Source organism: Phaenicophaeus curvirostris, chromosome 6 (assembly GCF_032191515.1).
Source record: "Phaenicophaeus curvirostris isolate KB17595 chromosome 6, BPBGC_Pcur_1.0, whole genome shotgun sequence".
In the NCBI taxonomy this organism is placed as follows: Eukaryota; Metazoa; Chordata; class Aves; order Cuculiformes; family Cuculidae; genus Phaenicophaeus; species Phaenicophaeus curvirostris.
In genome coordinates, this window is record NC_091397.1 from 52,634,906 (window position 1) to 52,648,235 (window position 13,330).

General features: G+C 39.9%; 1 protein-coding gene across 2 annotated transcripts in view; it reads right to left on the minus strand.

The window, feature by feature from the left end:
- Positions 1-2,185: 2,185 nt before the first annotated feature.
- Positions 2,186-13,330, minus strand: part of PLCL2 (phospholipase C like 2) — a 92,952-nt gene continuing 81,807 nt past the window's right edge. Inside the window, exon 6 of one of the 2 annotated variants that reach the window (XM_069860185.1) lies at positions 2,186-3,452. In XM_069860185.1, coding sequence (XP_069716286.1) covers positions 3,273-3,452 — 180 coding nt within the window. In that variant the 3' untranslated portion in view covers positions 2,186-3,272. The remainder of the gene's footprint in view (positions 3,453-13,330) is intronic. The other variant, XM_069860186.1, reaches the window with a different exon arrangement.

The window sequence follows — 13,330 nt, forward strand, 5'->3', positions numbered from 1 at the left end:
GTAAACAGTTTAACTGTATTACAGTATATTTAAGAAAATGAAGGCAAGGAAAAGTGTAAAGTCAGCCTGTGATTGGTTTTATTTGGGATACTATCCCATATCTTGGGTGGTTCTTCTTCTATATAATCTAAAATAAACAAGTAAAAAATAAACTAATAATAAACGTAAACTGTATCACGGATGATACAATACAATACAGCTGAGAAAAATATGCTAATAAATTTGGTTTTGAAATAATCATCACAGGGTTAACAACAGAACTCAATACTTTGCTTGCAGGTGTTTGTCCTGCATTCTTTTAACATGCAATGTGCAAACTCCCTAAAGGAGTTTTAGCTACACATCATTTTTCAAAGTATCTGCTTGACTGACTTCATTTTAAGGCTTTATGGTGCATACCAGAGCTGGACTGAGTATGAATAATGCACAAGAGTGTCCTCAATTTTAAGAAACCAGAACTACACTCAAATTCAAACATTTAAATGGTCACTTAGCTAAATGCATGTATTTTAACTGCTGTGTTGATTTGTTGGTTTGCTTTTTTTTAAGAAGATACTATGTAAGAATATTACTCTAAAAGAAATACTCCTTTCTAACAAGATAGTATCAGCGTAAGCAGTTTATATATTGCAGAGCTGAACATACGAAATCTGTCAGCCTTAGCTTACATGATATTCACCTTACACTTACTTTTTTTTTTCCCGTAAAATGAAAAAAACCCCACCAAACTGTATTTAATCTTTTCAGTGTTGCCTCACCTCTCTCAAGGTTGTAATACGCCAAACAGTAATAGAGAAATGCTAAGAATATTCAAGCCACCAATTCTGATAGCCCAGTTGGAGAGTGACTCTTCAAAAATGCGTAATTTCTGCTATATATTATGTCACTCTGTAAATGCCGTGCAAACAGTAGGGCCCAGGACTGAAAGTGGAGCTTTTCTGGCTTTCACGCCTGTTTGAAGAACAACGCTAACTGTACCAACATTTTTCCCCAGTCTACACCTCTCAATTAGGACTAAACGTCGGTAGGTGAAATTCCAGCAGCCTAGGGTTTGGGCTTTCTGAAAAAGTGAAACTGACTTTGCGTATTTATGGCCTTGACCTAACAAGATCCTTTCCTGCTGTAGACAAATTAGATTTAGCATCACAGAACCACAGAATGGTTTGGGTTGGAAGTGGCCTTAAAAATCACCTAATTCCCAAGCCCCTGCCTTGCGCAGGGACACCCCCGACGAGACCAGGCTGCTCAAGGCCCCAGATTTAGCCCTGGAAGATGAATTTCATATTGGCTTGAAATACAGTTATCAACAGTGAATTTCATGTTGCTTCCCATCAACTTCAGGTGCAACTGGAAGACTACCAGCTGACAACATACAGAAGGACCGTCTAAAAAGCAACACTTGCAGGTGTTTACCACAGGTTAAATGTTTAATTTTGTACAACACAGAACAGAACTCAGTCCTGGCAAAATCATAATACTGAGGCATACAGTCTGTCACTAGTGTCTGAAAGAACTTAGCACCTTCTAACACTGCTCCTAATCCATGCAGTTTGACATTTAAAAGTGCAGTCTCAAGATCTAACATTTACTATGCAAATTGTTTTCACCTCTCACCCTTTAATTTTATAAAGACTAGAAAATAAATTTAAGTCCCTAATAATTAAGATGAAGTACAAGTACACCAATGTTCTTGGCCAGAGCTTTGCTGACTTTTACAGGATGTTATATATGTGTAGATGTTCATCACGTTCTCAAGGGAGAACAGCATCTTGAATCGGTTAAAAAAATAAAAATCAGTGTATCATACAATCATAGAAACACTTGGCTGGAAAAGACCTTTGAGATCATCAAGTCCAACTGTACCTGATCACTACTAAACCCTATCTCTGAGCACCTTGTCTACCCATCTTTTAAACACCTCCAGGGATGGTGACTCAGCCACCTCCCTGGGCAGCCCATCCCAGTGCCTGGTAACCCTGTCAGTGAGGAAATTTTTCCTAATATCTAATCTGAACGTCCCCTGGTGCAGCTTGAGGCCATTCCCTGTCATCTATGACTTTTTACTTGGGAGAAGAAACGCATGTCTTGAAGACCTCTAATTAAAACAACTCTTTTCAAAAGATATCACCATCTTGCCCTTTCTCGCCGCCAACAAAACAAAACTTGCTTTTTGATCTCCACAGGATTTTGCTTTTCTTTTTTTTTCCTTCAAATTTATTAGCTTCTGTAATCATATAGTCCATTTTATTGTTAAATCAGAAACAGTAAGAGAACACTCTAAGTCGGTAATTTTACAATGAGCATATCAGGTACAATACCTTTACATAATGTCAGAAAACCAAAACTGAACCAGAACAGCTTTTTTTTTTGCTTTTTTTTTTTTTTGACAAACTTGCTTATTGAGATATCACCTATTCTGTAAGGAAGAAAATACTTGAAAAATAAAAAAGTTAAAATTTAGTTAAAAGCTTTACTTGTCTGGGAGCAATCTCATAAAACTCTTTTTAATATGAGCACTTCACTTCACAAAATGAAAAACTATTTACAACAGTTTGCTTGCAGTTTGGTCACATTATCTACACACATTTGCAGAAGACCTTAGGCAAAAAGGTATGTTTCTTCTGACATAGGCTATCAGATTGATTGCACATTTTCCTTTTACATAATGGCTCTCCTATAGTGCACTCAAGTTAGTGAACACTGTCTAATTACATTCTCATTTTAATTTATGGCTCAACAATAAAACCAACACCACTTCAAACTCAAAATTCTGAGCGGCTGAATTACATATAGTGTGAAACGTGGATTCTACTTGTTTGGACCTGATTTTCGTAAGAATAGTTCACCTCACGAGCACAATTAAGAGATTGTGCAAAGAAACAGAGAACCTGTGCATCTAATTCATTTGAAAATCAAGGCATCTTGTCAAATTGTATCAACTGATTTCCCTCTACTTGCAGCTCATTTAAAAAAAAAATCATTTCCCTATGGCACTGCAATGAACTTTTCAGCACGCTATAACTGAATTACAGTATTTTTTACATATATACTGTATTTTGGCCAGTAATGTAATTTCCATGTTACACGATATCATTGCCTTTACAAGCAGAGTTGCTACATACATTCACAGTTTCAACAGACTGTAATCAGCTTCTCCAGTTGTGCTTTAAAAATTCCAAATATCTTCCAACAGTAAGTGCAAAGCAAATGTCCTATGCAGCTACAATTGGTCACAGAGTTATAAACTCTATAATTATGAGAAGAGCATTCTCTCATTCTCCGTTTTCATCACCTGCTTTTTCAGGTATGACCTCCAGACTTCGACGGGGTTTTGAGATTTCTGCATTTTCAGTGCCTGGCTTATTGAGTCCACACGAAAGAGTGGCATAATGGATTTGTTTCAGATTCTCCAGTGCTTCATTTTTAGCATATTTGAGAAGATCGGCTTGTCCCTGTAAGAAAAAAAGTGCAGTTAGAATGCAAAGCTGATAACAGGCTTCCCTTTCTCCCCTACCCTGCCACCTGCCCCATTTGTTTCAGACCAATGCTACAGCTGACATGTTCAAAAAAAGAAAAACAAAAACACAACACCAAAACTCAGACTTGGATTACTTGAAGTTAGCAAGAACCAAGCTCTTTGCTTGCTCTGAAGCCAACCAGTTGCATAAACAAAGTGACAGAGGTCATTTCTACGTAACAGCTTTCTGTGCTGTATTTTCAATCCAGGGGGACTACAAATGTTTCTGCATAGAGAAAATTGTGCACACTGATTTTAATACTTCAGGGAGGAGTTGAACTGATTCGAACTTCATTCTTTGAGATTGTTTCCCTAGCAATGTGATTCATTCAATAATGGCATGTAAAGCATCAATGTCTGTCAAAGCACAAAATATGAAAACACGAGTTGGCAAGCAGTATATAAAAAGGGACAAAGATGACAAAGACTTCACAAGATTGTTTGCAGGGCAGTCCTATTGCTAACCCTCTTTACTTGCCTTCTTACTCTTCGGAATAATTACATAAATCTGTAAGAAAAACCATTCCAGACTTTGACGGGTTGGCTCTGTCCTGCAGAATTAGCTACTCAATCTCTTTGTGTTGACTAATGCCCTCTAAAAGCCACAATTCTCATCCAGCCTATGGACAAGACAGTTCCTGCAACTCTTACCAGCCTACCCTGCCCACGTGCAGGGAACGTGCAAGCCTGCAGCGCATGGTGAGCATTTGTGCCCCACAGATGTACTCAGAAAAGTTCACGAACACATGCAGAAAGTCCGCAAGGGCCAAAGTGATTGCCTTGTGCCTGCACTCCCCAGGGAGAACAATCCCATGGCTTACAGAAAACCAAATGATGCTTCAATAATACCAAGTCTTAAACAGTATCATTTCCAACTGAAGGGGAGAAAAGCACACAAACAAACAAACAAACAGAAACCCCACGTACTGTAGTTCCTTGAAACTGTCAGTTCCTATTATGTCTAATAAAGTACAAACATTGACTGCACCTTTTCCTGTAACTGGGGTATTCGTCTGTCCTGTGTAAATTCTGGTGCCTGACATACATTTCTCTTGAAGAGATGCTAATGTCTCTTCTAGAAACATAATGGATAGGTTGCCTCTCCTCCTCTACTAAATAAGGTGGATTCCAACTTCCTGATTTAAAAAATAAAGGAGGAGAGGTCAAACAGCAGTCAGACAAAACCATGTGTGCACTCATGCTGTGATACTTCAACCTTTCTTCTTTAGCAACTCGGAACATAAACACTACCCTATGAAGTAAGCAGAATTACGCATCTGAGGCACACAAATTGAAAACAAATACTGTTTTCTTCAAAGAAATAACGCCATCCCTTCCTTTATCCAAGACTATAATAGCAAAAGTGGTTTCTTTCTGACTACCAGAGAGGGAAAAAAATCTAGAAGTTCACCAATCACGGTACCAGCTTCAGAAGTATTTTCTTCTACAGAAAAATAGGGCTACTTTTTTTTTTTTTTTTCAAAATCACATACTTTTTTCCAAACTGACAAACAACTAAAAGCTAATTTAAAACACTCCAGCAGACTAAATGAGTCATATCTGGAGTGCATCTGTTTCTAGTCCAAGTTCTATTTTACATGGATTAGTAGGATATAGTTCTGGAACTTTAATCAAGTTGTTTATTATAGGCAGAGCTGCTAGCAACAGTCTGTTCATAAGGTTGCCCAAAAATTGTCATGTAAAAAAACCCTGCTTTCAGTTGCATAAATGTGTGACAAACTTCAGCTACTTAAGCTGATACTCTCTATGCAGGATTTTTGCCATTGGCAGATTTTGTTATTATTACTGTTTAATATTATTCTTCAGCCTCATCCATATGGTTCATTCAGTTCTGAGAATAAGGACAGTAAAATAACGACAGAATTTTTTTATCAATCTTCCACCCTCCCTTCTCACTCCCAATTGGGGTAGTAACTTGTAATTCAAATTACTTCAGGGACCCAGAGTAGTGGATCCAAGTTATTAGCTTTTAATAATAATAATAAAATAATAAAAAAAAAAGCCCAAGCAGATCATAGAATCATAGAATAACCAGGTTGGAAGATCATCGAGTCCAACCATTCCTATCAAATACTAAACCATGACCCTTAGCACCCCGTCCACCCGTGCCTTAAACACCTCCAGGGAAGGTGAATCAACCACCTCCCCGGGCAGCCTCTGCCAGTGCCCAATGACCCTTTCTGTGAAAAATTTTTTCCTAATGTCCAGCCTAAACCTCCCCTGGCGGAGCTTGAGGCCATTCCCTCTTGTCCTGTCCCCTGTCACTTGGGAGAAGAGGCCAGCTCCTTCCTCTCTACAACCTCCTTGCAGGGAGTTGTAGAGAGCAATGAGGTCTCCCCTCAGCCTCCTCCAGGCTAAACACCCCCAGCTCTCTCAGCCGCTCCTCATAAGGCCTGTTCTCCAGCCCCTTCACCAGCTTTGTTGCTCTTCTCTGGACTCGCTCCAGAGCCTCAACATCCTTCTTGTGGTGAGGGGCCCAGAACTGAACACAGGATTCGAGGAGCGGTCTCACCAGTGCCGAGTACAGAGGGAGAATAACCTCCCTGGACCTGCTGGTCACGCCGTTTCTGATACAAGCCAAGATGCCATTGGCCTTCTTGGCCACCTGGGCCACTGCTGGCTCATGTTCAGTCGCTGTCAACCAACACCCCCAGGTCCCTCTCCTCCAGGCAGCTTTCTAGACAGACTTCTCCTAGTCTGTAGCACTGCATAGGGTTGTTGTGCCCCAAGTGCAGGACCCGGCATTTGGCCTTGTTAAACCTCATGCCACTGGACTCTGCCCAGCGGTCCAGCCTGTTCAGATCCCTTTGGAGCCTCCCTACCCTCCAGCAGATCAACACTTCCACCCAGCTTAGTGTCGCCTGCAAACTTGCTAAGGGTGCACTCGATGCCTTCATCCAGGTCATTGATAAAGACATTGAACAGGGCTGGACCCAGCACTGAGCCCTGGGGAACCCCACTTGTCACTGGCCTCCAGCTGGATTTCACACCATTTCCCACCACTCTCTGGGCCCGGCCAGCCAACCAGTTTTCCACCCAGGAGCGCGTGCGCCTGTCCAGCCCAGAGGGTGACAGTTTCTCAAGCAGAACGCTGTGAGAAACTGTGTCAAAGGCTTTACTGAAGTCCAGGAAGATACATTCACAGCCTTTCCCTCATCCAGTAGCCGGGTCACTTTGTCATAGAAGGCGATCAGGTTAGTCTGGCAAGACCTGCCTTTTGTGAACCCATGTTGACTGGGCCTGATCACCCGGTTCTCTTGCATGTGCTTCATGATAGCACTCAAGATCACCTGCTCCATGACTTTCCCTGGCACTGAGGTCAGACTGACAGGCCTGTAGTTTCCTGGGTCCTCCCTGCGACCCTTTTTGTAGATGGGCACAACATCAGCCAGCCTCCAGTCCAGTGGGACTTCCCCAGTCTTCCAGGACTGTTGGAAGATGATGCAAAGGGGTTTGGCCAGCACATCCGCCAGCTCCTTCAATACCCTTGGATGAATCCCATCCGGCCCCATAGACTTGTGGGTGTCTAGTCGGGCTAGCAAGGCTCTGACCACCTCCTCTTGGATCATGGGAGCCTCATTTTGCTCCTCTAGCTCCTGCATTTGTACACAGACAGAACGACTTTCTTTACAATTAAAGACTGAGGCAAAGAAGGCATTAAGTACCTCAGCCTTATCCTCATCCCCTGTCACTGTTGTTCCTTCTGCGTCCAACAGGGAAGTTGGACTCTACAAAAATAAGGAATAGATCTTATTGAAAGAGGAGATTGTGAAATAACAAAAAACAAACACAGTGCAGCAACATTGGATTTGGACCAGACAGGTGAGTGGAGAAAGGGAAATACTGAGGCCACATTCAGGACTGGGATGCAGAAAGAAAATAGATTGACAAAATTCACCATGTTGAAAGAAGCCCAAAGATTATAATACAAGCAGAAGGACTATGATGTAAAAAGAGAGAGAGCTTGGTAATGAGACTATAGGCTGGTAAGAGAGAAAAGGAAGAAAAATGCAGAACAGGGAAAAGACTGTAGAATACAATGAAATCAGGTAAGGTAGTGATAAAACTAAAGTTAAAACTCATTGGGAAGGATCTCTAAAGTAGGCAATGGGAAAAAACTGCCAGAAGAGAAAATAAGGTACTAAAGGGGAACAGAATACTGAATGGAATAGAGAGGGGAAGGGGGAAGCCAGGGATTGGCTGGAATGCCTGGATTTTCAGCAAGGAACTGGGAGTTCTCTGGAAAATGCTTATCACTGATCAGAACCCTGAAATTTGTAGACAAGAGATTATCTGGGATAAGCGGCTGGATTATTGCAGACAAGAGCGGTTCAGACTAAACACATTCAGGCAAGCTGGATCAAGTTTAGGCCAGGGTGAAACAGAAAAATTACGGAATCATAGAATTGATTAGGTTGGAAAAGACCTTAAGGTCATCAAGTCCAACACTAAAATAAATCTGTGTACCTCAGATATTTTCTTCTCTAACACTTAGAGTAAAGCAATTAATTTCTGAATGGCACTGAACTCAGAAAAACGTTTGTGAAACCAGCTGCATCATCATTATCGGCTGGCATGTCTTGATCCAAAGACAAAGCAAGAGCAACCACTGCTACCAAGCATGATACAAGCTCAGGTGAGAAAGGTCTGCACAACAGATTTAAAGTGCCTAGCTCTGTTGATGTACTATCATGAAGCCATATGATGAGGAAAAAAAGCAGTACGCATCTTAAAAGTTCAAACTATAGTCACAGTGAACACTGTTCAACAGTAACACAATGCCTCTGAAAGGCAGAAAACTATAAAAGTCATCCAGATCTGAAAGAATTGCTCCATCCCAAAGAACTCAGGAACCTTCCTTCTAGTTATATTATTAAATGTGTCTTGTTTAAGAGTTCTGAAGGTTCAGTTTCAATTCTTTACGCATTCTGTAGCAGCATAAGATCCTGATTTTTGCTGTATATGCCGTTGATTTAAAATTAACAGCACAGTCGGTTGACTAAAAGCTGGAACAGAGGAATGTCTTAGCTCTATGGACCCCTTGGAGGCTTTTCACTTTCTTACCAGCCCCAAATGGATGCAAGCTACTTGCTCTGAAAATGACTATTTTAAACCAATACAAGAAACCTATCAACAAATGAAACCGTAGTCATGCAGATTTATCATAAGGAAGTATAAAACCCCTTGCATTCAAAGAAATAACACTGGTCTGCAGAGAAAATTCAATACTGGAATCCGGAGCAGATGCATAACCAAACCTTCGTAATTTCTCGCTATGTGGTAGGGCTGCCTCTGTCAGGCTTTCACCTCAGATCTAAGGGAAAATTTAAGTGAATTTAGTCCTTAGTGTTTTCTGGCAAACATACCATAAAACTGGAATTTATTCCCAGCACTCTGGTTAACAGGCTGTTTGTGATAATTCCCAAGTGGGAACAGGACCAATACAGGTCTCACACGTTGCAAGTGCAGAGCACTCCGAGTGTTGTCCTCACAGCAGCATATGGCAATCGTTGCTCCCTTTCTTTCACCGTAGTTAAAATTCGCTAACTAAACCGAGTGCTGTGTTACTTTAATATCTATTCCACACATATTGATGTTTACAAGCTTTAGAAAAAGAATAAAGGATGAAGTTGTTTTGTAGGCAGACATGAAAAAGACCATAACAAAGAACAAAACTGATACTCATTCATAAGCTTTAACAATAAAGGATGCGAATTAAAGTGGAAGCCCAATTCAATATCCTTCATACCTCTCTGTCCCAATATAGAATCATGGAATCACCAGGTTGGAAAAGACCTACCGGATCATTGAGTCCAACCGTTCCTATCAATCACTAAACCATGCCCCTTAGCACCTCATCCACCCGTCGACTCAACACCTCCCTGGGCAGCCTCTGCCAGTGCCCAATGACCCTTTCTGTGAAAACTTTTTTCCTAATGTTCAGCCTAAACCTCCCTTGGCAAAGCTTGAGGTCATTCCCTCTCATCCTGTCCCCTGACCTGGGAGAAGAGGCCAGCACCCTCCTCTCCACAACTTCCTTTTAGGTAGTTGTAGAAAGCAATACCTCGTCAGCTACTGTTGTTTGTTTTTTTAAAAAAAAAATCACTATTAAAAATATTCTGTTTGTTCTGAAGGTTTTGGCTAGCAGGCAGTGTTTTTATATCATAGCTCCTGAAAGGTAATTAAAAACAAAACCAGAATGGGTCCTATCAGTTCTCACACCTATGAAATATCTTCTCAGAGTCAACTGGGCATAGCATCGTCTGGAATGTCTCAGCAAGCTACCTTTATAATGTGGTACGTATTCACTGATGAGTTTTGGTTAACAGGTTCTTCAGTGAGTGTGTGAACATGGAAGTAAAACTGTAGAGATGACATTTGAAATAACTGCACAAGTACCTTTTCCCAGAAAAACTCCTAAGAAACTGCATCAGTAATGACTGGGGTTTACTTCAGGTTCTGGGACCCAAAACTCAGACCAGGAAAAGTAAGAAGCCACTATGCCACCTGCAGCGTGTTTCTGAGCAGTGGCTGCTCAGCATAGTGGGACACACTGCAGTGCTCCACGTCCAGCTGATGTGCTCCGAGTGCATTTACAGTATCAGGACATAAAAGACTTAACTTCGTAAGTTCTAAATACAGGTTTAACTAGGAGCTCAAATCCCAACAGTCCAGCAACACTAGTAGTTTTAGATATTTAAATGGAACTGGGATGGGGGAAGCCTAAAGCTTTTGCGACACGTCTGAAAACTCATAGCCAACAAGATGCATGTAACAAATTCTAGAGTTTGGAGTCCCACCTTCATTCTGAGTACTTCCACTGAACTGTTCCTATGTGTTTGGAACAGCACTTTGTTGCAAAGACTAATTTAAACACACTGTTATGCTTTCTCTATGGGCATCTCAAACTGTGAGCCTACATAGGGTTTTGTCCAAGTTTTGCTATGCCAGTAAACTCTGTAAATTGTTACATTATGTTGTTTGTTAGAGTCTGCTAGTGTAATTTTCTTTCTTCAATTGTATACTCTTTCTGGCAGGAAATGTGATTATCTGTATTTTAAAAATGCACTATCCGACTGAGTAATAACAAGTAAATTAGAAGCAAATGATCTTGCAAACCACCTGTTTGAAAGAGAGGGATATTCTAATACTGTACAATCTCTGAATCTCTCAGGCAACCAAGTGCACTACAACAGACTAAATTTATTCTAAGTTATGTTCTGAGTTACATAATAACAGTGTATAAGAATGGAAACGCATACATATACACATACACAAATTGGATCAAGATATTTCAGCTGAATTCAAACATACTATACCAATAATAATTAGACCATATGGCTTCAAATTAGGAAAAATGAAATCCTTTAAAATAGTAATTGTAACGCAAGTGTGCACACACACATACAGATATTTAATAGCTATGTGAGATGTTCTAAACAAAGAGTTCCCATAGAAATAAGCTGTCAATTTTGTTATTTTATCAAAGTTTCCATTGCATCAACTATATTCAAAATGTCCCAAATGAAAAAAAAAAAAAAAGCTCAATATGTACCTTGAGGGTAAAATGCGGCTTAACTGGTTTGGAAAATGCATCAGCTACACCATGTGAGCATTCTGCAATTTTTCTGTGAGGGATCCGAGGATGGTGCTCATGCAGAATTATTTATTAATGATGTTCAGAGCCACAGCAATTCCTAGACTATGGCCAAAAGATCATGTAAAATATTGTTCCTAATTACCAGAGGAATAACAAGCTAAATTCATCAAAGCATGATACTGCCCTTGCTGTGTTGTCTTGCTTGTTGAACAGCAAAATTTGGGGCCACTAAACAGACAGAGTCCTGCTCAAGAGGGAAGTTAATTTGACACAGGCAGAGAATTAAACAGCAAAAAAGAAATTCTTGAAGAGCCTCATATTGTCACTCTTGTGATTGATTCTACCCCCAAAAATGTGGACATTCACTTTCCATTCCTGCCCTCTGTTAGTTTTTTAGAGAGGTGGAAAAAGCAGAAATGGGAAAGCATAGTATTATATCAAAATTATGACTTTAGGACTTTTTTGTCCAGACAGGAAGAGTAACGTCTTAGAAAATGATAAACTTTTTCTATTTACTTATGATTACAGCCTGTAGTTAAGCATTTGCAGTGAAAAACCTCAATGTGTTACTTCAAACAAATCACAACCTCTAACCTTCCGTGCCTCTAAATGTGAATAACAGCACTTAATACATGCCTACATGAACTGCAGTATTTATAAATCACTTTTAAGATGTAATAACATACAAGAGCTTTCTGTAATAACAACTCTTGCTAAAGTTTTGACAGTAAGGACTTTAATCTGTGAGCAGAAAAAAAACAAGTCAATGCTGAAGAGATTTTCTCAGTAATTTCTTCAAAAGGGGGTTAATCCTAAGGATACGCACAAAAGACCTAAAGTGCTCTGAAGAGCCAGCTCTACCATGCGGGTTCCCAATTCCTGGCTTTTGCAGAAATCACAATTTCACATTTCAGTTGCTCATCAGCTGCAAAACTCCCCATCCCCAACACTTATTTTCTGAATGGAAAGCAGAGATAAAGCAAAGGTACTGCTGTTTCAGGCAGCATTAAAATCAATTTGCCTATCCACACCGATATATGATATTTTCCATGGAAAAGTAAAGAAGGGATAAGAATTTATTTCCTTTACATTTGGCCAATCCCACTGAACTGACTCCCTTCCTCTCTGCCTCCTCAGTAGTACAGGAATGGTACCTGACACATCCCATATACTGTCTTTAGGAAATTTCACATTAATAAGGGAAAAGTCGTAGCCTGGTCTCTTTCCTATAAACAGAAGCCACATGCATGTTTTTAGAATGTATTAACTGCACACATTGTAGCGACTTTCACCTCTTTTTGATTCTGTTCTGCATTGGACTTGTGCACTGTAACACCAGGGGGACAACAAGCAACATTGGAAAAAATCTTAACAGCAGAAATCAACACGGAAAGCTGGAGAAATAAGTGTGTATTACTGCTTTTCTGCAGTAGTTCGCTGTAAGAAGAGGCAATAGGGAATTCTATTTTCAATGAGAACTAAAAATAAAAAAATATGTGAGATAAAATAATTTTCTTTATAATTAAAGCAGACTTTATAGTTTAACGTAGTGATGAAATACTTGATTGAGTGGGAGAGAACAACTCATTAGTGGATGTAAACACAAAACTTGAATAATTTGGGCTGGAAGCAGAGTGTCAAGGGAATAAATTAAGGGAGACAGTTTTGCTATTCCTATAAATTTTATATACTCTGCTGAGATGAAAGACCAGTGATAAGAAACCTGAGCTGTTTCACATTCTAGTTTCCTGAGGGTTGAAAGCATTTTTTGTGCTTCATCACTTACCGTTCTGTCAAAATGTAAGCAAATGTGCTTGACAAAATGCAAAGAGAGTCTCCAAGTCCAATATGCTCAACGTACTACAGTCTGGCTTATTAATATGTTTATGTATCATTAATCACCATTCATCACTGACTCAAATAGCAACTTCTTCAGTAACTGCATTAACATTAATACTCTCATTCCCTTTCAAACCACAAAGCAGGGTTTAAACAGCAGCACAGCTTCCTCTCAGCTTGAGTTGCTTCACAGAAATTGATACTCATCATTTCACCCATATATTCAAAATTATAGTGGAGTCTGTTAATGTAAAGAGGTTGCAGGAAAACATCAAACTACATTAAATAACTGCACAGAGTAGAAAAGAAGAAAAAAATCACAGTCTGCTGTGTTTTCAAGCGATATAAACTAA